Below are 24,443 nucleotides of genomic sequence, written 5' to 3'. Positions count from 1 at the left end.
GTGGGCAGGGTGGCGTGAGCACGGCTGCAGGGCTTTGGTGGGGGCGCTCCGTGGCACCGCAGCGCCCTCCCCTCCATGCGGGTAATGGCCCCATAGCCTTGCACTGTCTCAGGCTGCAGGGAGACCAGCCCTGTCCCCCGCACCTGGGCTCCGCAATAGCCTGGCCCTGGGAGCAGTGGCAGCTCATGGAGGGAGCCAGCTGCTGAGCTGTGTGCATGGTGGTGGAACCAGGGCTGGTACCAGGCTGGCCTGCCAAGGGTCAAGTGGGCCCAGCCAGCCTCCAGGTGCAGGCTCTGAGCTCTACCTTGGGTGGCTGCTCACCTGGAAACTGCCCCCCCCCAAGCTCTGCCCAGCAGCCTCAGGAAAGAAGCAGCTAGGCCTAGCGGTCACAGCTCTGCTGCACAGTTCCAGGCTGCCTGAGCCTAAAGCCACCTCTGGGTCTCTGCCATGCAGGCAAGGGGGGGTGAGTCTATATCAAATGGGGCTGAAACTCTTTATTCAGAGGGGATCCCTCAGGGGTGCAGCATGTCCTGGGTGCCTCTGTCCCCTCCTCCATGCAGGGGACTGGTCTCCTAGGTCCAGGGCCTCTTGTCCTTTGCTTGCTGCTTCCTGGTGCTGGCAGGGCACAGAGGGGCCTTGGAGTAGCCTGAGCCTCACTCTGTCCTGCTGCCTTTGCCCCCCTGCAGCAAGGCCACCGCTCGCCCTCCGGCAGCCAGATTTGTCAGCCCCAGCGGAGGGAGTGATGGGGAGCAATTCCCAGCTGTCCAGGTGCTGGCTGCCAGCTGTGGGCCTGGCCGGGGTAGGGGACAGCGTCCAGCTGGCCCCACCATGATCCATCCAGCAGGGGTGAGCTCTAGCCCCCCAGGCCGCCTCTGGCCTCCTGGCTCTGGGCTAGCCCAGCGTCCTCCGGCCGGCTGCTGTTACAGGTCTGGGGCCGGTTCCTCTTCCCGGGCCAGCGGGCCCCACGCAGGTCTGCAGCCAGCCCGGCCCAGCACTGTGCAGGGAGAGAGCCTGGGTCAGTGAGGGTCCTCCCCACGGCCCCTACTTGGCTCAGGCCCGGCCTCCGTTAGCCGGGTGGGCCAGGGGCTCCTCGCTGCGGCTGTGCAGCCCCCGGTCTCCCCCTCCCTCCCAAGGTGCCCAGCTCTGCCACTGGACCCAGCTGGGGGCCGCCGCTGTCAGCGCTGCTTGGGGCTCAGGGCAGCTGCTGTGGGGCTGGCTCCAGCCAGTTCCCCTCCTCTCCCCCTCCCCCGGGGCCCCAGAGCAAAGGCTGGGTCTGGTTCTGTACCTGCAACCGTGGGGCAGCAGCGGCTCACCTGACCAGGACGTAGAGCACGTGGCTGGGGTCGGAGACCAACACCCTGTGGGGGGAACAGGCTGTCAGGCAGGTCCAGCCCCTCCTGGCCTCCCTGGGGGGCTGTGAGCCCTCCTGGCCTCCCTGGGGGGCTGTGAGCCCCCCTGGCCGTAGATGGGGCTGCCCGTGGGCCGCAGCAGCCAGCCTGGCTACTGAACCCAGCTTGCCTGAGGCTCCCCCCTGCCCTGTCCCACCCCTGGGCTCACTGTCTCTGGCTGCCCCCCCCCCCCCCCCCCGCTATCTCCGGAGCGGGGGCAGCTAAGGGAGGGGTCTGATCTCGGGGCAGGCACCTGGCTTCTGTCTCTCTGGGTTCCCTGCCAACCGCTCCCGGCCCGGCCCCTTGCCAGCTCTGCTCCCTGCCTGGGCCCCAGCCTGCAGGGCGAGGCTGCTGCTGAGTCACAGAGCCCGGGGGGCAGGGAGCAGAACCGGGCCCTCACCTGGGGGCGGGGGGCAGCCTGGTCTGCAGGGAGAGGGGGCGGGGATGGAGCTAGCAAGGAACCCAGGAGTCCTGGCGGGGGCCCCCTTCTCTGACCAGCTCCCCGGGGGGTCCGAGGCCCGGGGACTCACCGCCCGCCCCAGTGGTGGAAGGCCCGGGCCTGGGACACGGTGCAGAGGAAGAGCCAGAGGCTGATGGTCTCCATCCAGAAGATGAGGAAGAGGAACCAGAGGGAGGAGAGGAGGAAGAGCTCGCACGCCATCCTGCCGGGGAGAGGGAGGGGGCTGGGAGCAGGGGCCAGAGCCCCCCCGGCTGCGGGGGGGGGCACTTCCCAGCGGGTCGGAGCTGGCTCTGGCTGGAGCCCAGCAGGGGGTGCGCCCCGACCCAGCGGGGGGGGGGGGGATGAAGCCAGGGCGGGGCCGCCAGGTGCGCGGGAGGGTCCGTGCGCCCAGCACAGGTGCAAAGCGCGTCCCACGCGCGGGGGAGGGGGGACACCTGCCCAGCCAGTGCCCCCCCCGCTCCCACCCCACAGCCCAGCCAGTGCGCCCCCCCCCGCTCCCACCCCACAGCCCAGCCAGTGCCCCCCCCCCGCTCCCACCCTACAGCCGAGCCAGTGCCCCCCCCGCCCCCACCCCACTGCCCAGCCAGTGCCCCCCCCCCCGCTCCCACCCTACAGCCGAGCCAGTGCGCCCCCCCCCCGCTCCCACCCTACAGCCCAGCCAGTGCGCCCCCCCCGCCCCCACCCTACAGCCCAGCCAGTGCGCCCCCCCCGCTCCCACCCCACAGCCCAGCCAGTGCCCCCCCCGCTCCCACCCCACTGCCCAGCCAGTGCCCCCCCCCGCCCCTACCCCACAGCCCAGCCAGTGCGGCCCCCCCGCTCCCACCCCGCAGCCCAGCCAGTGCCCCCCCCCGCCCCTACCCCACAGCCCAGCCAGTGCGGCCCCCCCGCTCCCACCCCGCAGCCCTGCCGCGCCCCTGGCTCCCGCCCGCAGCCCCCCGGCCCCGCTCACCCAGCGCCTGGGAGCTGCCGGGGCTGCCGCGGAGGCCTCTGGCTCGGAAGCCCCCGGACCGGAGTCAAGTCTCGCCTCCCCTGGGTCCTAGCGCCGCCGGAACGCGGCCGGGGCGGAACCAGCCGGAGCCCCCCCCCCCGGTCACACACCAGCCGGGTCGGTACCAGGACAGGTGCGAGCCCCCCCCCCCCGCCCATCTTCGGGGTCCCACCGGGCCCCCCAACTCAGCACAGCACGAGCCCCCCCCCCGCCCATCTTCGGGGTCCCACCGGGCCCCCCTACTCAGCACAGCACGAGCCCCCCCCCGCCCATCTTCGGGGTCCCACCGGGCCCCCCTACTCAGCACAGCACGAGCCCCCCCCCGCCCATCTTCGGGGTCCCACCGGGCCCCCCAACTCAGCACAGCAGGGCTCCCGGTTCTGTCCCCAGATGGGGGGGACCCAGGACTCCTGGGGTCGCGCCCCGGCTCCGCTCAGCTCCGCGGTAACGTTACACCGGAACGGGGGGGGGGGGGGGGGGCAGGCGCGGCCCGGCACGAGGTTCGCTCGCCCCGCCCTGCAGGCCGCCCATAAAACCCCGCCCGGCCCGGCCCGGCGCGACTCGCTGCGGGAGCCGGGCGCGGAGCGGGATGGATTTCGACCTGACGGCAGGTAAGTGGGGCGCCCCCCCCGACAGTCCCTGGGCTCGCTGCGCCGCCCGGCCCGGCCCCCTGGGTCCCAGCCCGGCCGGGGGGTCTCGGCTCGAGTGAGTCTCCCCCGGGCAGCCCCCACCCCGCACGCACGGGCGCGCCTCCCCCTTGTTCTGCCAGGCAGGGGGCCTGCAGCCCTAACCCCCCTCTGCCCCACAGCGGTCGGCTCAGACCCCAAGCAGCAGACGGAGAAGAAAGGGGGGCACCCTGCCAAGCACAAGGTGAGGAGCGGCTGGAGTAGGAGCCTGGGATGGGGGGGGGCAGGCTGGGCCCCAGCGCTGCTAGGAGGCTGGAGCTGGGGACACTGCTGCTCTGTGGCTGGGGGGGGGGGGGGGCGCATCTGCTCCAGGTATCCCCCTCTGCCGCCGGGCCCGGAGCCCCACAGCCAGCGCTGGCCTTGCTGTGCCTGGGGGGGGGGGAGGCTGCGATTAGGATGGGGGGGGCCAGGCTGCGGTTGGGGCCCCCCGGCAGTGCTGTCTCCTCTCCCGCAGGACGGGCACGGATGCTCCTCTGACTCCAGCAGCAGCAGCTCCTCGGAGAGCGATGGGGATCACCACGGCAAGGTAGGGGCAGCCGAGGGGCCGGGCGGAGAGCGCAGCTGCCCCCCCTGGCCCCCAGCACCTGCAGCTCTGGAGGTGCCGTGGACTGGGCTCCTGCCAGGCGATTTCCCCCAGCGGCCTGCCTGGGGGTGGGGGGAGACTGAGCCAGGACTCCTGGGTTCTGCCCCTGCCGGGGGAAGGGGGGCGTGTCTGTTTCCCGTCTGGGGCATCCCCCGCAGACACAGCCCCCACCCTCTTCTTGCTGGGAGGGAACTGGCCGGCAGCCCCTGCACAAGAGCCTGGGTCCTGTCCCTGGTTATGCAGCCCCCCCCCCATAACGGCTCCCCAGGAGGGCAGGATCCTGCTGGCTCTAGTGGGTGAATGCAGTGGGGGGGGGGGGGGAGATGTGCGGCGGGGAGTAGCTGCCTCATGGCAGCTGGGGCCCTTACCCCTCGCTGCCGCTGCACCCCCTCCAGGCCCACAGCGCTGGCCACGAGCACAAGAAGAAGAAGCCAAAGGAGAAGAAGCCCAAGGACAAGTGTAAGGAGAAGTCCAAGGACAAGAAGAAGAAAGAGACCAAGAGCCATTGAGACCAGCGCCAGGCCCAGCCCGGCCTCGCCCAGCCGCACCCCTGGCCTCAGGCCTGGGCCCCAGTGCAGCATCGGACCCAGCCCGGAGGGGAGCGGCTGCGCAGCCAGGGCCTGCCTGGGCAGCTGCACCCGGCCCCGTTATCTTTCCAGCTTAAACCTGCCCTTTGGAGCCTTGATTTGAAATAAACAAGGGTGAGTCTGAGCACGCCTGGCAGCTGCTGTGGTATGTGTGTGCGTGCGTGTGTGTGGGGGGGGGGGGGGGGGATTAGCCTGCCCTAGGCGTGGCCTGACCCACAGAACAGGCTCCTGCAGGGCTGGCCCCACCCCGGGGAAGGGAGCAGCGTGGCAGGTGGCCCTGGGGGGAGGCAGCTCCTACTTCGGGTGTGAGCCAGGCCCTGCCCGCTAGGACCAGAGCGCAGTCGTGAGGGGTGCAGCAGCCGCAGGCTGAACCAGCGTGGACAGCGCACGGGGCAGGTGCTGCGGCAGCTCCCTGGGGGGCCCCACCACTGGCTACGTGCAAAGCTCCCCCCCCCCGCACAGCACACAGCCCCAGTGAAGTCAGCACACGGAGCTGCCCTGGATGCTGTTTATTGGCTTGGGGGTACAGATGGGTGGGGGGGCTCTAGGCTGCATGCAGGCACCCCCGGGCACAAGGCCACGCCCCAGCAGCAGCGATGCTCAGAAACCAACAGGCAGGCATGCACACGAGAGGGGGAGCCACGGGGCCTGCCCAGGCCTTAGCCAGAACGGCAGGAGGTGGCACGTGAGGCCAGATGAGCCGTGGCTGCCTGAGCAACCCCCCAGAGCCTCTTTCTGATCAGCAAGGAAAGGCAAATGCACCCCACACGACCCCTCTCCCTCCCCCTGAATCCTAGCCCAGGGACGCTGGCTGAGCTGGAGCGGAGGCAGCCTTGTTTCGCGCCCGCCGGCCGCCTGGCTGGGGCCGCAGGGGAGCTCCGGGGCGGGGGGCCGTCACCTGACGAGGTGGAACGTCAGCCAGTACATGAAGAGCGGCTGCAGGGCAGCGATGGCCATGGTGAGGTACATGCGCAGCTGGTTCTTGGCCCCCCGCACCAGCACGCCCTCGGCCGCCGCCTCCGACAGGATCTTCAGCCGCAGCGTCCGGATCTGGGGGGAAGAGGGAAGAGTGTTGGGCCCGGGCCGGGCGGCAGCTGCCCACAACCACCGGGCGCCTCCTGCTGCCGTTTCCCCACCCGCCAGGGTCCTGGCACCAGGTCCGCTCCTGGCTCGGTGCAGGGCGGGCGGGGGAGATGCTGCTCCCCCACGGCCCAGCCCCACAGCCCCCGCCCTTACCATGAAGACGAAGATGGCGAGGCAGCACCAGCTGAGCAGCAGGTAGTAGCCGGTCTTGCCGAAGAGCAGGCCCGACACGACGCCAACAATCATCCTGCCATGGGAGAGGCAGGAGGTGAGTTGGGGGGGGGCAGCAAGCCCTGCCCGCAGACAGCACACGCCCTCCTGGCTCTCCATTGCCCATGCTGGTCACTTATGGGACATGGGACACTCCCCTACATTTGCCCCTGGCGCTAATCCCATTGGACAGGGATCCGGAGCCACGCACGTCACATCCCCTTAACTCTGCCCATGGCCCGGCCTGACTGCGCCAGAGCATGCTCCAGAGAACCCCCCCGCCTCCGCGCACTGGCGGGAGCGGCCCCCGCTCAAGCCCGGCGGCTGCAGCTGCAGGCTGGTTGGCTGGCGGAAGGGGGGGGCACTCACCCGACGTACTTGTACCCCGAGAAGGCGACGAGGTCGATGGTGGTGAGGTCTGTGTTCACAGTCACCAGGTAGAGGCTGAGCAGGACGGCCAGCACCTCCACAATCAGCCAGGCCAGGGCCGAGCTAGCCTGCAAGCCCAGCAGGTCGGGAGAAAACCTACAGCCGCACAGCCGGGAGGAGGGTCAGAGGGCCCCAGCAGGACCTCCAGTCCCTCCCACCCAGCCCCCAGGGCAGCCCATGGACCAGGAACAGGGCCAAGTTTCCCCCCCAGCCCCCTTCCCTCTGGCCACAGAGAGCTGCAGGGAGCCCCGGCCCTGAACTGGCTCCTCCGGGCTTTCCAATTGAGGCCCTGGGGATGGGGGGGCTGGTTCAGGCTATGCCCCCCCCTGCTCCCCCACTCCCATGGATTCTCCCGCCTGAGCTCACCAGGCCCCAGTTTTACCCTGGGCCCCCGAGAGCATCAGAACGGCCCATCTGCGTCAGACCACCCCCTGCTGCCCATTCCCACCTTCTGGGAACGAGGAGACGCCCACGAGAACTAAGCGCCCACTGTGGCCCTGACCGACATTGCTAAAGGCAACTTGTGCCAGTACGCGGCCCCCGCACGGCCTTGGGACTGGCGCCTCCAGGGAGAATGTACGCAGCATCCCCCTTTGTCACGAGACTGGTTCGCTGAGCCTGTGCTTTTTAAACGCTCCCATACGCCCTTGCCGCCACGTACGGCGCAGGGGGCGAAAGGGAGACAGCCCCCCTGACAACACCCAACGTCTGGGCACAGGGAACGGCTCGGGAAGGGAGCCCCCCATCACTGAGTGTTTTATGAACCCAAAACTTGCACTCGCCTTCCAAACAAAGGCCAGACACGCAGATTAGACACTGAAACGCCATCCCCCAACACAAGGCTGCTGCGCCCCTGGCCCCCGGGGAGCGCAGACCCCAGCTAGCAGCCTCCTCACCTGTTCTGGGTTCCCAGTGCTAAGCCCGCCACCAGGAGGTAGGTGATGAAAGCCATGACTGCGAAGGAAAGAGACAAGCAGAGTCACCTGCCTGACCTGGGCTCCTAGCAGAGCTGAGAGGAAACACAGGAGGGGCGTGACTCCCACCACCGGGTTATTCCCACACTGTGGCTAGGCCACTCAGCTTCCTCCTGTGAGTGCAGGGCCACGGTCCTAAGACTGCGTACGTAAGATTCTGACCCCAGTCTCTGTTAATCTCTCACGTACGCCCAAACTGGACGGGCCTGATCCGAGCCTGAGACCTAGCGAACAATGGACAAAACACGGCTGAAGGAAAGTTAAGATAAGCAGGAAACAGCCTTCTTTGTTTACCGAGGCATAAGACAAGGAGTCAGCACAACCCCAGGTGCAGAGCAGTAACTGGGGGCTTATCGTGAGTTACATAGGCACATAACTCACAGAGAGGTCTCGAAGTTTGGGAGAGATAACAGTGTATCCTCCCCGAATACCAGCCAGGGTTCAGGGAGAGGGCTAACATGGCAGCAGGAGACGCTATCCGCCCCTCAGAGATGCCAATCCGAGTTCAGAGGGACGCACTGATAAGCTCTACACAACTGCCACAGCTGGGTACTGTTCACTGGTCTCTTTAAGACCCCCTAGGAATGCACCTGAAATCAGGACTTAAGCTACTTCCTGCCAGAGAACTTGAGTAACAGCTGTGTACTAGCAAAGGTGAACCTGAGCCCTGGGCGGGGCATGCATGGAATCTTGTAGACTATTGGCTTGTTGTGCTCATTTTGTCTGGCTACAAGGACCTATCCAGGGGCTTGGGAACTCCCGTCTCCCCGCCCCGCCCGATATAATCCACTGCACCAGCGCTGTGCATAATAAACCCGCCTGCTTGGATTTACACGGTGTCGAACTTCTGTTCCTTCAGTTGGCCACGGGGAGGGGATGCAAGCATGTGAGCTACTTGGGAGCCAGAGACCGACATCCAAAGAGAGGTGAGTACGTTTAATTTACCACCTCATTAGGCTAGGGATCGGAGTCTCTCGTCCCCTTCGGACACATCTTGCCTCCGCTTTTCAGAGTTCAAACAAAGGAACCTAGACACATGTGATCCGAGTATAGAGGTAGAAGGGGTACCACTGGGGAGGGGGACGAGCTGTTAAACTAAGGGGTGTGTTACGGAGGATCTGGACAAGCGACTAGCCAGTAACTGGCTGTGAGTTAAGCCCAGGACTGGCTGGGTACGCGAGCGGCAGGCAGTGCAAACGGGTGGCCCTGCTTCCTTATTGCACGTCCTGACGGAGCGCCCCCCCTCCAGGCATGTGAAGTATATACCCTCGAATGGTACGAGTCCCCAGTAAGGCCAGCGATGGTGTGACTCGAGACCACACACATCCCCAGTACGGTCAGGAGTTGTGGTGATCAAAAGCCATGGCATCCAAGGGGGAGGCGAAAGTCACCCCACAGGAATACTTAGAACATAAATATGTAAAAACCCGGCAGGCGGCCGTTAAGGCAAATTACGCTGCAGCCAGGTCTGAAGAAGAGTTGGTGAAATGGTGGAACGACCAGAAAGTGAAGAAAGCAGACAAAGCGGTGATAATACTATTGGATATCCTCGCTATGAAAGAAAAGGAAATTGAAGCTTTAAAATCTGAAAACGAGGCGCTACGAGACAAAGCCCTTTCTCGGAGCGATAAACCCCCCTCCACCAGGAGTAGCTGTGAGGCAGGCAGGCAGGATCCCAAAGCAGGAGAATCAAAGCTACAAGGCCAAGGGCCCACCCCTAGATCAGAAGAGGGCGAGCTCCCAATCAGCACTTGCCAGCCAACCGCACCACCGGTAGCTTACCCGTGGGGGGATCTGGCAGTGAGGGACAAAGGAGACGGGCTAGAACCCCCTCCATACACGTCCCCGTATGGACCAGCACCTCAAGGGCCAGATCCGGGCACTGCCAGGGCTGATGGAGGGTGGCCACAGGGACCAGTCGCCCCAGATGATCACGTCCAACATGTGGCCCTAATTCAAACGCAGCTAAGAAGGCTCAGAAATATTAACGAGGAGGGGGAGCCAGCGTGGGGATTCCGGATGGAAACCCCCCAGACCTACCGCCCCTTTACCCCACAGGAGAAACAGGCACTGCTGTCCTTTCTGCCCGAACTTCAACGTGATAACAAAAACATGGAGTTCTGGGACAAACTGGACGGCCTGACTGAATTGCACGGCCTGCGTAAGAAGGATGTTCACATCCTGGCCAAGTGCAAGTGTCCCAGAGACATGTGGGACAATTTGGCCAATAGATGGAAAAGTGGGCGCTGGGCCGAGGAACATGACCCCAGACCCGCGGGAGCGGCCCCTGATCTAGAGCCATCCCCAAACCCAGACTCCGGCAGCGTAGCTGAATTCAGGGCTGCGCTTTCCACAGTTCTGGGAGCTCAAGCCACCAACTGGGGGGCCTTGCAATCAGTGACCCAACAGAAAGGGGAGTCGGCCATGTCCTATGCCGAGAAGAAGTGGAATGCATTCCGCTCTTATTCAGGCCTGGACAACATAACATCCCGAGACCACGACGTGTTTCTCCAAATCCTAAAGGAAGGGTTGTCTGCGGATCACCAAGCAGTCCTGGCCTTAGGCCTCTCGGTTGGAGATTCGTTCTCGGCCGTGATGAAGTGGGCCACAGATCTAGAGAACAGGAAGAAAAAGGCAGCGGCGACCCTCGCCTCCGAGGAGGCGGTGGCGGTCCATGCAGTCGGAACCGCTACTTGTTACACCTGTGACAAGCCAGGACATCTGGCACGGGACTGCAAGGACAGGATGAAAACTAAAATGTGCAGCAACTGCAAAAGAAATGGTCACAGGGGTAGGGAAGGCCAGTGGCCAAGCAAGCTAAATAAGACCAATAAACCAAACCCCCAAGAGCAGGAACAGACTAAACAGATCCAGGAGCTGCTCAAACTCCTGGCTGGCAAATAGGACATAGCAGCCTCCGTGGCTGGGACCGTAGGCGACCCAAGGATGTTTCTGAACACAGGAACAGGGGGCCGGTCGTGCAAAGTGTTATTAGATACGGGAGCCTCGGTATTAATAACCGGCCAAGACCTCCCCCGATCCGTCAAACCATATGGATGGAAGGGGCGGGAGGGGGAAGGTTAAGAGCAACCCTAAGCCAGCCAGTAGAAATAGAATTTGATGACATGATCACAGTAAGTCAAATCTGGGTTTGCCCCGAGCAAGGGGACACAATTTGCGGCACAGATCTCCTTAAGGAGCTCGGAGGAGTGATCAATCCCAGAGCCAGCAGCGCTGAATGGACTGGAGGGTCCAAGCAGGAACAGCCATCCGAAAACCGTCTCTACCGCTAACTCCCTGATAACGGCCCGTTCGGAAGCCGGACGGGACCTGGAGGTTAACTATAGACTATACTCACCTTTACAGGGTGACCCGAAAGGCTCACCCGATTGTGGAAAACCCTGCCATCATCCTCAGCTTGCTAAAACCGGAACACTGAAAGCAGCATTAACGAACGCGGTGCTGGAGACCACAGACCTAACAGGCTGACTCAGTTAATGCCCCTTGAATTAATGAGAATGCCTAGCGGTGTGGTCCTACCAGCCGACGGGTCAGGGCCCTTCGCAGACAGGTTGCAGAACTACATTAAAGTGTTAGACAAAGAGTTAAAGGAATTATACCACCAAGTAAAGGGAAACCAAGCCCAGCTGGACGATAGCAGCAGTCTGGACAAACCTGCATTTAAGGTCGGGGATCTGGTAACGTGTCCCGTTGACCCAGAGGTTAGAGGAATTCTAAAACCGAAGTGGCAAGGCCCCATGCGGGTCCTTTTGACCACTAACACGTGTGTGAAGGGTGGGGGAAAGATGGGACCGTCTTGGAGGCACCAAAATCGGTTAACACTGTTTGAACCAGCGCCCGCGAGTGCTAACAATGTCTCCACAGGTGAACAAGAAGAAGGACTGATGGGTGACCGTGAGGCCCCGCGCTGGCCCTGTGGATTATGGTGAAGGATGCAAGGAGGGTGCCGTGTGAAAGGGAGGACTGGGAATGGGTCACTAACCCCCTCCACCGGGCTTGCTCCGCTTTAACTTTTTGGGGGAGGGGTAACTCAGTGGTTTGAGCATTGGCCTGCTAAACCGAGAGTTGTGAGTTCAATCCTCGAGAAGGCCATTTAGGGATCTGGGACAAAAATTTGTCAGGGATGGTACTTGGTCCTGCTGTGAAGGCAGGGGACTGAACTCGATGACCTTTCAAGGTCCCCTCCAGTTCTAGGAGATAGGCAATCTCCATTAATTTTTAATTTAACTGCCGTACTAAAGAAATGCTTCGCTTTTGCAAAACACGCGCATTAACCATCAAAAAGGCCTGGCCAGAGATAGGGGTAGGACCACAGATAGGGCAGGGGCAGGCGGAACATAAGAAAATTCAAATAAAATCATACACGGATTTTCAGGTAGACTCGTAACATCACGATTTCAGTAACAGCCGACTGCCCCGTTACTCCCTGGTGCCAAGTGCCAGAGACTATAGAATTTTTGGGAGCCTTTGGAAGGAAACATGAAATTGCAGAGACTCCCCACCTATAATGAAAGTCACTATCAAATCATGTTGCAGCCCTCTCAGAGGGACAGTGTCTACAATTAATATGACTAGTATCCAAATTACCTTTAAAGGTAACTAGACAGAAACGGGGACTCATGGACACGACTGCGGGGTGGTTCCGTGCAGGTAATTCTGTTGGCAACGCCTATGCCGTAGCACACATAGCTAAAAAGAGAAACCGAATCGAATCAAGCCTGGCAGACGCTGTGCTATCTAATGCTCGGGGAGGACTGGATACTGAGAAAGGCAGTCGGATACTCCTCGACAGCTTAAACGACCTGTCAAACTCTGTATCCACCTCACTGGACATCACAAAATATTTGGGTCAAAGATTAACCAATTTGTTAATAAATGGTACAAAAACAAAGGACTTGGAGGAAAATTATTGGAGAACAGGACAGACATTGGCTGTTAGCACACAGGGAATTATAACAGACCCCCTGGATAGCCGGGTCCACCCCAGCCCTCATGAAAGTATTAGGGCCCCATCTCCCCAGTTCCCCTCCAAGGGAGTGGGGACACAGAGAATCAATGAGGGTCCAAAGACCAGTCTAGACAAGTCACAGCATAATCTTTAACCTCCTAGTGCCTCTGGGCATCCCTAACCCGCACCAAGCTAGAATGGTAACCTCCCTGTCAGCGTGGAGAGGGGGTCACGTCACTAACAGAGGAGGCATCGCGTATGCCGAGGCTGCTGGGAAAGCATTGTACACCAGCGAGTGCTGCACCCGCTCCGATAGAGAAATCTTGTGTGCATGCCCACGTAATACTCCAACGAATCGGTCTCGGTACGAGGTGGCTGTCACAGAGAAGCTGGTCCAGATCAACGGTCCCTACTGGTGTGACTGCCCAGAACCGCTCCATCGAGCTAAACGGAAAGCCCTGCCCCTCGACACACCCATCCGTGTGCATGACGGTCCCTCGAGGGGCAACCCTGGCCGTTGGCGGGACGCGGCTCTACCGTGCTCCGCCAATGACGGGTAACCGAACGTGGGATCCGGAATGGCACTACGGCAGTTAATACCAAGAGGGGGGGCTTCGGGCCCTGCAGGTGAAGATTGAGGAGCTGGTGGCCGAGGCCCAGACACACTGGGGTAGGCCGTCTGAGGTACACTCAGATAGGGGAGACCGTGGACCAAGCCGATGCCAAATATTCAAAGGCATTGAACCAGGCGGCGGAAGTTAAAACAATGATTATGGGCAATGCCATCTCCGGTGATGAAATCTTGTGGGGATGGATCTGGGTGCAATTCTGTGGGGAGTGTCCAACCAGACATTCCTGCTGGTGTTGGTGCTTTACCGGCGCTTCCAAAGTAAGCTGAAAACGTTAGAATGGTTGTATTTGACCAGGCGGGTTAGGGAACCCTAGGGTCAAAGGGGGGACTGGAGGGCCAAGATCCTAATGCGATGTATGTAAGATTCTGACCCCAGACTTTGTTAAGAATCTTTCACATATGCCCAAAGTGGACGGGCCTGGTCCGAGCCTGAGACCTAGCGATCAATGGACAAAACACGGCTGAAGGAAAGTTAAGATAAGCAGGAAACCGCTTGTTTTATGCCCAGTTAAACAAAGAAGATTGTCTCAGCACAACCCCAGATGGAGAGCAGCAATCGGGGGCTTATCATGAATTATAGGCACATAACTCACTGAGAGGGGCCTCAAAGTCTGGGAGAGAGAACAGTGTATTCTCCGTATACCAACCAGGGGTCAGGGAGAGGGCTAACGTGGCAGCAGGAGTGAGGCTATCCGCCCCTCACAGATGCCAATCCGAGTTCAGAGGGAAGCATCGATAGTCTATGCTGGGTGCTGTTCACTGTTCTCTTTGCTTTAAGACCCTCTAGGAATGTACCTGAGGGCAAATCTGTCTGGGAGGTGCCACCTGTCATTTCTGAGGACCTGAAATCGGGACTTAACCTACTTCCTGCAAGAGGAGAACCGGAGGAGTAACAGCTGTGTACTAGCAAACATGTGAACCTGAGCCATGGGCGGGGCATGCATGGAATCTTTTAGACTATTGGTTTATTGTGCTTGAAGGGATAAAATAGCGAATAGCCCATTGATATGTAGGTAAGATTCTGAACCACAGACTCTGGTTAAGCTTTTCCGCATAGGCCCAGGCTGGACAGCCTGGGCAGAGGCATGAGGCCTAGATAGCTCTAGGGAAGCAGGAAAAACACAGGAAAACAACCCCGCCTGTTTATCACAAATGGAAGGAGCTGAAGTGCCATAACATTATGTGGGGAGGAATAACTGAACACCCTTATCATGAGTTTTTCACACACAAGGCCAAGGCCCTGAAAGGGGCCTCAGTCTGCCAACTGGTATGGGAAAAAAAACAACAACTGCCTTCCCAAGGCCTAGCACATCACTAGGCGATAACACCCTCCCCCCCAGATCCCAAGTTCACCCCTCCCTGGCAGTTCCGGCTAGCAGACATACCAGAATAATATTATAAACAACTGCTTTGCTGTGTACCTTACATGGTCTTTTGTTTTAGACCCCCAGAAAAGCACCTATGAACTGCACCTGTCGGGAAAGCGCCGTCATCACTTCTATGGATCCCAATCGAAATGTAGCTTATGCATGGCACAGCAATTTTCGGGGCAAGGAGGGGGGATACTTGTGTTTTAACAAATATGTTAACTGAGCTATGGGCGGAGCTACTATGTAATCTCTTAGACTACTTGCTTATTGTGCTCATTTGTCTTGCTGCTAAGATCTATCCAGGGGTTTGGGAACTCCCACCCCATCGTTTCTCTCTGCCCATTGGTCCCCTATATAATCTATTGTAATCAATTGCTTAGTAGTGTCCACTGAGCCTAAGCAGCAGGGTGACACTCCATCAGCGCTGTGCGTAATAAACCCTCCTGTTTGGATGTATACAGTGTCCATATTTACGTTTCCAACAGTGCTCATTCTGTCTTGCTGCTAGAACCTGTCCAGGGGCTTGGGAACACCCACCCCGTAGCATCTCTCTGCTCATCAGCGCCCAATATAATCATAGAATACTAGGACTGGAAGGGACCTCGAGAGGTCATCGAGTCCAGTCCCCTGCCCTCATGTCAGGACCAAATACTGTCTAGACCATCCCTGATAGACATTTATCTAACCTGCTCTTAAATATTTCCTGAGATAGGGATTCCATATCTGCCAATTGCTTGGCAGTCTCACTGAGCCTAATAAGCGAAGTGACACTCCCCCAGCTGTGCGTAATAACAGGCCTTGTGCCTGAACCTGCACGGTGTCAGACTTCTGTTCCTTGGCCAAGCACCCCAAAAGACAGGCCACACCACCCAGTGCGGCAATCTGCATAGCTAGGCCCTGTGGCGCTCAGGGGGTCAAACCAGAGCAGGACGTGCTGCCCAGCGAGGTACCTGGAATGTACAGATCCGGGGCGTTGATGTCAAACCGCGGCGCTACAGGCCTGTCCTGCTGGTATTGCACCTGCCAGTCCTGCCAAGAGACACCCCCGTCAGACACCCGGCTGCTGCAGAGCCAGGAAGGGCGCGCTGGCCAGGGAGGGCCGTCTCGGCTTGGTGCCCCTCCTCCCAAACCAGCCTCATGGGACAAGCTCGCAAGGGAGCCGCCAGCCTGGTTTAGCACTAAGCTGGCACCCTGCACTGGAGAGTCCCTTCTGAGGTGAGCAGGTCTGGGGGCGCTGCTCTGCCCTGAGCCCTGCCACTAGCATCCCCCTACAGCAGAGCGGCTGTAAGAGGCTGCAGCATGGACCCTGTGGAGTCAGACAGGCTACCCGGAGAGCGCTCCCCATACCAGCTCCAGCCACTCCATGGAGTGGAGAGAACCCAGACCCTCGCTGGGATAACAGGCAGCACCCTGTGCATGCAGGGGATATGACTGCAGGGAGCCCCCAGGCAGAGCTTTGGGGCCCCAGTCAGACTGAGGAGCTGCCTGCACTCACGTGTGAGCAGTGGCACTTTGGAGGGGGAAACGCTAACCCTCCATTTAGGGGTTTCAGACCAAAGAGCCGTTTGCAAAACCCATTCCCCAACCTGATCCGAAACAAGGGCCTGGCACCAGTTACTGAGCAAGGCCAGGTGCAGCCTTTTAGGGCTCACCTGGTGCATGAAGGGGAAGAGAAGCAGCCCCAACTTTTTGCCCACGTAGACAGTGTCCACAGCAAAGTAATATTTCAGCTTGGTCACCGGGATGAAGCGGTCAATCTGCAAGAAGGAGAAAGCAGCTCAGGACACGCACTCAGGCCTGGGTTACAGCAGCAGTGCAGAGGGCAGGACAGGGTTGGAGAAAAGCAGCCACTGTGGGGGGGGGGGGTTTCTCCCCCCAGCTCCTCACCCCCGGCGCTATACTCACATTCTTGTCCACAATCTCCTTGCCCTGGCTGGCCAGGGTGCTGCCGTAGGCCATGGCGAAGTTGGACATGGGCTCGGCCAGGAAAGAGCCCTGTGTGGGGTAGCCGACAGTGGGGGGCTGCTGGGCACTGTAGCCCCTGCCCGCCGGGGTGCTGCTGGAGCTGGTGTCATCGAAGAGCTGATGAGGATCGGCCATGCTGGAGGAGGCGGCTGGCAGCCGGCGCTTGGAGGCTGTGGGAAGGAGAGACAGCAAGTGAGTGGGGGCAATGGAACTCCCCCCCCAACCACCTCTCCTCCAACCCCGCCCTTTCCCCATGGCCCCGCCCTCTCTCCCCACGACCCACCTCTACTGCCCCGCCCCTTCCCCATGACCCCACCCCCTCTCCCCACGATCCCACCTCTACTGCCCCACCCCTTCCCCATGGCCCCGCCCCCTCTCCCCACGACCCCACCTCTACTGCCCCACCCCTTCCCCATGGCCCCACCCCCTCTCCCCACGACCCCACCTCTACTGCCCCACCCCTTCCCCATGGCCCCACCCCCTCTCCCCACGACCCCACCCCTACTGCCCCACCCCTTCCCCATGGCCCCGCCCTCTCTCCCCATGACCCCGCCCCTACTGCCCCGCCCCTTCCCCATGACCCCACCCCTTCCCCATGACCCCGCCCCTACTGCCCCGCCCCTTCCCCATGGCCCCGCCCCTTCCCCATGACCCCAGCCCTACTGCCCCGCCCCCAGCCTCTCCCCCCACGGCCCCGCCCCGCACTGACGCTGCCTGAGCCCCCCGCCGGAGCCGCCGTCCGGGTCCATCCCGCTCCGCTCCTGAGGCCGGGCGCTCTGCCGCTTTAACAGTCGCCCCGCCCACTCAGGGGCAACCGACCAATCAGCGGTCGGTCATGAGCGTCACGTGCCGGCCGGCGGGCCCGCTGATTGAGCAATAGGCGTGGAGGGGGGGGTCTCGTTGCTCGGCGCGCCGCATCGCAGCGCGTACGTCAGACAATGCGCCGGAAGCCGGGGGTGTCACGTGGCAACGCACGTCACATGACGCCGGGCGACCGGAAGGGTCTCTCTCTGTCTCCCTGCCCAAGATGGCGTCTGCGGGGCAGTCACGTGTTGGTCGTCGCGCGCTGCCCGTTTCCAAAATGGCGACCGGAGCCTCTCGCTCAGGCTTTGCCCATTGCTGTAGGCCCAGGCGCGCTGGGATTGCCCCCCCCCCCCCCAGCCACGGCACAGGTCACTCCATGGAGCAAGGCATGCTGGGATTGCCCCCCCCAGCCACGGCACAGGTCACTCCATGGAGCAAAGCATGCTGGGATTGCCCCCCCCCCAGCCACGGCACAGGTCACTCCATGGAGCAAGGCATGCTGGGATTGCCCCCCCCAGCCACGGCACAGGTCACTCCATGGAGCAAGGCATGCTGGGATTGCCCCCCCAGCCACGGCACAGGTCACTCCATGGAGCAAGGCATGCTGGGATTCCCCCCCCCCCAGCCACGGCACAGGTCACTCCATGGAGCAAGGCATGCTGGGATTGCCCCCCCAGCCACGGCACAGGTCACTCCATGGAGCAAGGCATGCTGGGATTACCTGCCCAGCCACGGCTCACGTCATACCATGCTGCAAGGCATTCTGGGACTGGAACCTCAACAGGGTATATTTCGTTCTATACAACGGAACAAAGCATGCTGGGAGTGGCGCCTGTCTAGGCCACAGTGCTTGGTCAACAGTGGAGCAAGGCATGCTGGGACTGGTATTTCCATAGGTCAGGGCTCTCAGTTCAGGGTGGCAAGCAGGGACTTGGGAAATCCTGGCTCGAGGGGGCGTTCCTGCGGACAACGTGTTCCGCCTGCATTATACACACCTGCCTAGTGAGACAGCAGGGGGTTCCTCTGAGCCCCAGGGAACACAGGCAAAGGGGCCAGACCTGCTACTTTGGTCTGGTCTTGCTCACAAACAACAGGCTCTGTGCAATACTCAGCCCCTTGTGTACTCTGTCCTCAGAGGGCCCGTGAGGCTGGGTCGGGTCGGGTCAGTATGCCTGCAGTGGCCCATCCAGCAGCCTCCCACACCCAGAGACATTCCTCCCCCGTTCCACCCCACCAGTGGCTCTGCTTTGTTTGCTCACGGCAAATAAAAGAGGAAAACGAGGCCTTTAGGGACGGGCTGTGGGGTGGCTAAAACCCAGGCAGAGTAAACCTGGTGGTGGACACCCCTGTGTTAAACAGAGAGGGCGGGACTAATGATGTCACCGTGAATGACAGCCAGACCTCACTGTGAAACAAAAAACAGGACTATGTAGCACTTTAAAGACTAACAAGATGGTTTATTAGGTGATGAGCTTTCCTGGGCCAGACCCACTTCCTCAGATCAAATAGTGGAAGAAAATTGTCACAACCATATATACCAAAGGATACAATTAAAAAAAGGAACACATATGAAAAGGACAAACCAAATATCAGAACAGAAGCGGGTTGGGGGGGGAATGTCTGTGAGCTAATGATATTAGAGGTGATAACTGGGGAAGCTATCTTTGTAATGAGTAAGATAATTAGCGTCTTTATTCAAATTTGAGTGTAAAGTGTCGAATTTGAGCATGAATGACAGTTCAGAGGATTCTCTTTGAAGTGCAGTCTTAAAAGGCCTTTGAAGCAGGATGCAGGTAATCAAGTTGTTGAGACAGTGTCCTTTCTGGTTGAAATGGCAAGAAACTGTTTTTTCTTTGTGATCCTGTCTGATCTCAGACCAATGGAGCTGAGCAACAGATGCCTGGAGGGGGCTACCCTTTGTGATTCATGGGGGGCTTGGCAATTGGATTTGGATGCAAATGTCATGGGGGGGCGGGCGGGGAGGTGTGAATTAGGCAGGTGAATGCTTCCTGGGCAGGGGCCTGTGGTAGGAGCCAGGAGAGTGGTGTGGGGGAAGGGATTGGGGGGAGGGAGATAAGTGGGAAGGTTCAGGGGAGGAAGATTTAGCACCCCCCCCCCCCCCAGGCCCCTGAACTCTGCTGTTCCTCCAGGCTCCAGTGCGGAGAGTCATAAATTCCAGGGTGGGCAGACTGCTCAGGAGTCATTGAGCCTAACCCCTGCCCAAAGCAGGACCAGCCCAGCCTTAAACACCTCCAGGGATGGAGATTCCAGCCCCTCCCCAGGGAACCCAGCCCAGCGCTTCCCCACCCGCCTAGGGACTTTTTCCTAATCCCCAACCCAGTCCTGCACTGCACTCCAACACACTGCCCCCCCCAGCAGGCTCTGAGAGCAATGGAGACAACACAGTTTAAATAATAATCTCTGGAGATATCCTTATCTCCTAGAACTAGAAGGGACCTTGACAGGTCATCAAGTCCAGTCCCCTGCCCTCATTGCAGGGCCAAGTACCATCCCTGAGAGATCGGCCTCAGATCCCTAAATGGCCCCTCGAGGATTGAACTCACAACCCTGGGCCCATGCTCAAACCACTGAGCTTTCCCTACCCCCCTTTAAATAGGAGGGAACACACGTGGTGCTTAAGTCACTTGACGGCACCTTCCCAAATCTAGCAGCCACGGTTTTGCGGCCAGTCCCAGTGGCTTAGGGCAGGGAAGTTCCTCTCCATCCAAAACGACTGAGAGCTGCCCACAGCCAACGGGGTCTCCAGAGAGGCCGGGCGCAGAGGGGAAGTAGCTGCAAACCTGCAAGCCCGCGATCTCAGAGCAGCGGGTGCCGCCAGGAAGCAGGGTTTCACCATGGAAGAGCTGGGGCATGGGGCTGCTGTTTTAACGATTGTAAGAATGAAGAGCTACCGCCGCGCCGCGCACAACCAGGCACTGGGCATTGTCAGCATGTAGCCGGCAGCCAGAGTTGCGCCGCACGTTCACCGTCACCAGATTTCACCCGTATAAAACCGTTAAAGGGGGCCCCCATGTAGGTGACTGGCCCTGCACCTCCCGAGGCCGGGCCCTGACCCAGCAAGCTCAGGTTGTTCGATGCCCCTTTCGCAGCGTAATGGCCAAGGGTCCCCCTGTGTCAGAGCCAGCCGTGGGGGCTGGGAATGGAATGGGGGCGGAGGGGGTCTATTCCCACCTGGACAGTGTCGCCTGGAAAGCAGGCGCTGGGAGGCTGCCAAGCCAAAGCCCTGGTGCAACAGCTCAGGGAGGAGCAGCGGGGGAGGCCTGGACCTCTCCTGCCCACAGGGGCTGCCTGCCGATGCCTCCTGCCGCGCCGGGGCCCACGCCAAAGCCCTGGGCCTTGTCTCCACAGCTGGGCCGCGCTAGCACCCTTCCTGCCCCACGGCTCCCTTTGCCTGCCACCGTCTCTGGGGGGGAGCTGGGACCACAGCCGGCAGGGGGTGGGTGCCGGGTGGCCCTGGCGTGGGGCTCAGTCTCCCTGCGCACGGCGCGTTTCACCAGCTGGCGGCTGGAGACCCCGGTGGGACCTCGCCCAGCCGCCGGGGCCCCCGAGTGAGGGCCTGAGGATGGGGGACCCGCGGCGGGAGGCAGCCGGCTCTGGCCAGCGGGAGAGGAAGGGCGGCAGGAGACGACCCCACTGAGCTGAGCTGGCTCCAGCCGGGGAACAGAGGACGGCGGAGAGAGGGCCCCAGGAACGACCCCTCCTCCCCGCCCCGCCGCAGGGAGACCTACAGGGACAGGCCCAGAGCCGCCCTAGTAAACCCTTATTGTACGCCGGCTCAGTCTCTGCCCCCTCGGGCCCAGGGAGGGGGGGCCCACGGCAGAGACAGGCCTTAACCGGGGACAGCCCCTCCCCCGCGCTGCCCAGCCTGGACTGGCCGCGGAGGGGGCTCTGGCCCACACAAGGGGACCGCGAGGGGCTGCTGGCGGAGGGGCAGGCTGGGCTCCGCTTCTGCCCCGGCCGTCTTCACCCGGGCTCCGGCCACGTCCCCGGAGAGCTTTTCTGTTCAGACGGGGACTTTGGGTTGAGACTTCAAACTGCCGGGGGTAGGGAATTCGGTGCAAGGCAAAGCGGGTCCTCTGTCTTCCCCCTCCCCCCGTGCCCAGCCAGCCCTCCACTTCCCCTCCTCTGCCCCCCACCAGTCCCTGTGCCCAGCCAGCCCTTCCGCCTCCCCCCCGAGCACCCTGCCAGCCCTACCACCTCCCCCCCCGAGCACCCCGCCAGCCCTTCTACTTCCCCTCCTCTGCCCCCCACCAGCCCCTGTGCCCGGCCAGCCCTTCCGCCTCCCCCCCAAGCACCCCGCCGGCCCTTCCGCCTCCCCCCCTAGCACCCCGCCAGCCCTACCGCCTCCCCCCCCGAGCACGCCGCCAGCCCTTCTACTTCCTCTCCTCTGCCCCCCACCAGTCCCTGTGCCCGGCCAGCCCTTCCGCCTCCCCCCCGAGCACCCCGCCGGCCCTTCCGCCTCCCCCCCCGAGCACCCCGCCGGCCCTTCCGCCTCCCCCCCCGAGCACCCCGCCGGCCCTTCCGCCTCCCCCCCCGAGCACCCCGCCAGCCCTTCCGCCTCCCCCCCCAAGCTCCCCGCCGGCCCTTCTACTTCCCCTCCTCTGCCCCCCACCAGTCCCTGTGCCCGGCCAGCCCTTCCGCCTCCCCCCCAAGCACCCCGCCGGCCCTTCCGCCTCCCCCCCAAGCACCCTGCCAGCCCTACCGCCTCCCCCCCCGAGCACCCTGCCAGCCCTACCGCCTCCCCCCCCGAGCACCCCGCCAGCCCTTCTACTTCCCCTCCTCTGCCCCCCACCAGTCCCTGTGCCCGGCCAGCCCTTCCGCCTCCCCCCCGAGCACCCCGCCGGCCCTTCCGCCTCCCCCCCCGAGCACCCCGCCGGCCCTTCTACTTCCCCTCCTCTGCCCCCCACCAGTCCCTGTGCCCGGCCAGCCCTTCCGCCTCCCCCCCGAGCACCCCGCCGGCCCTTCCGCCTCCCCCCCCAAGCACCCTGCCAGCCCTACCGCCTCCCCCCCCGAGCACCCCGCCAGCCCTTCCGCCTCCCCTCCCGAGCACCCCGCCGGCCCTTCCGCCTCCCCCCCCGAGCACCCCGCCAGCCCTTCTACTTCCCCTCCTCTGCCCCCCACCAGTCCCTGTGCCCGGCCAGCCCTTCCGCCTCCCCCCCGAGCACCCCGCCGGCCCTTCCGCCTCCCCCCCCAAGCACCCTGCCAGCCCTACCGCCTCCCCCCCCGAGCACCCCGCCAGCCCTTCCGCCTCCCCTCCCGAGCACCCCGCCGGCCCTTCCGCCTCCCCCCCCGAGCACCCCGCCAGCCCTTCCGCCTCCCCTCCCGAGCACCCCGCCGGCCCTTCCGCCTCCCCCCCCAAGCACCCCGCCAGCCCTTCCGCCTCCCCCCCCAAGCACCCCGCCGGCCCTTCTACTTCCCCTCCTCTGCCCCCCACCAGTCCCTGTGCCCGGCCGGCCCTACCGCCTCCCCCCCGAGCACCCCGCCAGCCCTTCCGCCTCCCCCCCCTGAGCACCCCACCAGCCCTTCCACCTCCCCTCCTGTGCACCCCACCAGCCCTTCCGCCTCTTCCCCTGTGCACCCTGCCAACCCTTCCCCCTCCCTTCCTGTGCCCCTCGCCAGCCCCAGGGTCCTGCCAGCCCTTCCACTTCCCCTCCTGTGCCCCTCCCGCCCCACTTCCCAGGTCCCATTGTTCTTCGATCTGGCTTCCAGCCCCTCCCCAGCCCTTGCAAGGCCCGGAGGGGCGTCTTCAGCCTTATCCATTCACACCCCATTCGCTCCCCGTTCAGCAATGGGGCACAAAGGCCTCACTCCTGTTTAGGATCCAGCCTTCCAGACCCCACCTTCCTGTGTAAAAAGACTTTTACTACAAGGCTTGACAAAAGGCGAAAAGGACTTGATACAAAATTAACAACTTCAGGGAGCAAATGACTCATACAGAGATGTGTCTACACCGTGCCCCCCACCAGGCCCTCTGCTCGGCCAGCCCTTCCCCCTCCCCTCCTGTGCCCCCCACCAGGCCCTCTGCCTGGCCAGCCCCTCCCCCTCCCCTCCTGTGCCCCCCACCAGGCCCTCTGCCCGGCCAGCCCTTCCCCCTCCCCTCCTGTGCCCCCCACCAGGCCCTCTGCCCGGCCAGCCCCTCCCCCTCCCCTCCTGTGCCCCCCACCAGGCCCTCTGCCCGGCCAGCCCTTCCCCCTCCCCTCCTGTGCCCCCCACCAGGCCCTCTGCCTGGCCAGCCCCTCCCCCTCCCCTCCTGTGCCCCCCACCAGGCCCTCTGCCCGGCCAGCCCCTCCCCCTCCCCTCCTGTGCCCCCCACCAGGCCCTCTGCCCGGCCAGCCCCTCCCCCTCCCCTCCTGTGCCCCCCCACCAGGCCCTCTGCCCGGCCAGCCCTTCCCCCACCCCTCCTGTGCCCCCCACCAGGCCCTCTGCCCGGCCAGCCCTTCCCCCTCCCCTCCTGTGCCCCCCACCAGGCCCTCTGCCCGGCCAGCCCCTCCCCCTCCCCTCCTGTGCCCCCCACCAGGCCCTCTGCCCGGCCAGCCCCTCCCCCTCCCCTCCTGTGCCCCCCACCAGGCCCTCTGCCCGGCCAGCCCTTCCCCCTCCCCTCCTGTGCCCCCCACCAGGCCCTCTGCCTGGCCAGCCCCTCCCCCTCCCCTCCTGTGCCCCCCACCAGGCCTCTGCCCGGCCAGCCCCTCCCCCTCCCCTCCTGTGCCCCCCACCAGGCCCTCTGCCCGGCCAGCCCCTCCCCCTCCCCTCCTGTGCCCCCCCACCAGGCCCTCTGCCCGGCCAGCCCTTCCCCCACCCCTCCTGTGCCCCCCACCAGGCCCTCTGCCCGGCCAGCCCTTCCCCCTCCCCTCCTGTGCCCCCCACCAGGCCCTCTGCCCGGCCAGCCCCTCCCCCTCCCCTCCTGTGCCCCCCACCAGGCCCTCTGCCCGGCCAGCCCTTCCCCCTCCCCTCCCCTCCTGTGCCCCCCACCAGGCCCTCTGCCTGGCCAGCCCCTCCCCCTCCCCTCCTGTGCCCCCCACCAGGCCCTCTGCCCGGCCAGCCCCTCCCCCTCCCCTCCTGTGCCCCCCACCAGGCCCTCTGCCCGGCCAGCCCTTCCCCCACCCCTCCTGTGCCCCCCACCAGGCCCTCTGCCCAGCCAGCCCTTCCCCCTCCCCTCCTGTGCCTCCCACCAGGCCCTCTGCCTGGCCAGCCCTTCCCCCTCCCCTCCTGTGCCCCCCCACCAGGCCCTCTGCCCAGCCAGCCCTTCCCCCACCCCTCCTGTGCCCCCCACCAGGCCCTCTGCCCGGCCAGCCCTT

General features: G+C 63.1%; 3 protein-coding genes and 1 long non-coding RNA gene across 10 annotated transcripts; 3 read left to right on the top strand and 1 right to left on the bottom strand.

Annotated features, from left to right (window-relative positions):
- Positions 1-477: 477 nt before the first annotated feature.
- On the bottom strand, positions 478-17,253 carry YIF1B (Yip1 interacting factor homolog B, membrane trafficking protein). Of its 5 annotated transcripts, none has more exons than XM_075915516.1 (11): positions 17,033-17,253; positions 16,264-16,493; positions 16,011-16,115; positions 15,309-15,387; positions 7,311-7,368; positions 6,355-6,510; positions 5,929-6,022; positions 5,591-5,742; positions 1,919-2,050; positions 1,314-1,358; positions 478-994 (listed from the first exon to the last, which is right to left on the bottom strand). In XM_075915516.1, the coding sequence occupies exons 1-11, from the start codon at positions 17,070-17,072 to the stop codon at positions 892-894; spliced, it is 1,194 nt and encodes a 397-aa protein (XP_075771631.1). In that variant the 5' UTR covers positions 17,073-17,253; the 3' UTR covers positions 478-891. The 5 variants fall into 5 exon arrangements, with proteins under 5 accessions (XP_075771631.1, XP_075771632.1, XP_075771633.1 ...); XM_075915517.1 differs by having other exon boundaries at positions 1,286-1,358; positions 17,033-17,252; XM_075915518.1 differs by lacking the exon at positions 1,919-2,050 and having other exon boundaries at positions 17,033-17,252.
- Positions 3,315-4,816, top strand: CUNH19orf33 (chromosome unknown C19orf33 homolog). Its single transcript, XM_075915524.1, has 4 exons — positions 3,315-3,447; positions 3,645-3,706; positions 3,977-4,048; positions 4,501-4,816. Exons 1-4 carry the CDS (start codon positions 3,426-3,428, stop codon positions 4,612-4,614), a joined length of 270 nt encoding a protein of 89 aa, XP_075771639.1. The 5' UTR covers positions 3,315-3,425; the 3' UTR covers positions 4,615-4,816.
- On the top strand, positions 8,181-14,814 carry LOC142818210 (uncharacterized). The gene is made up of 2 exons (XR_012898945.1): positions 8,181-8,314; positions 11,274-14,814. It is a non-coding gene; the product is annotated as an uncharacterized LOC142818210 (long non-coding RNA).
- LOC112545935 (uncharacterized) lies at positions 8,313-14,814 on the top strand. 3 transcript variants are annotated; one of them, XM_025185058.2, is made up of 2 exons: positions 8,313-11,334; positions 14,432-14,814. In XM_025185058.2, exon 1 carries the CDS (start codon positions 8,751-8,753, stop codon positions 10,290-10,292), a length of 1,542 nt encoding a protein of 513 aa, XP_025040843.2. In that variant the 5' UTR covers positions 8,313-8,750; the 3' UTR covers positions 10,293-11,334; positions 14,432-14,814. The 3 variants fall into 3 exon arrangements, with proteins under 3 accessions (XP_025040843.2, XP_025040841.2, XP_075771630.1); XM_025185056.2 differs by having other exon boundaries at positions 13,767-14,814; XM_075915515.1 differs by having other exon boundaries at positions 8,313-14,001.
- Positions 17,254-24,443: the final 7,190 nt, after the last annotated feature.

The sequence above is a fragment of the Pelodiscus sinensis genome, unplaced genomic scaffold, assembly GCF_049634645.1.
Source record: "Pelodiscus sinensis isolate JC-2024 unplaced genomic scaffold, ASM4963464v1 ctg34, whole genome shotgun sequence".
Taxonomy (NCBI): domain Eukaryota; kingdom Metazoa; phylum Chordata; order Testudines; family Trionychidae; genus Pelodiscus; species Pelodiscus sinensis.
This window is presented reverse-complemented; position numbering and strand designations above follow the sequence as displayed.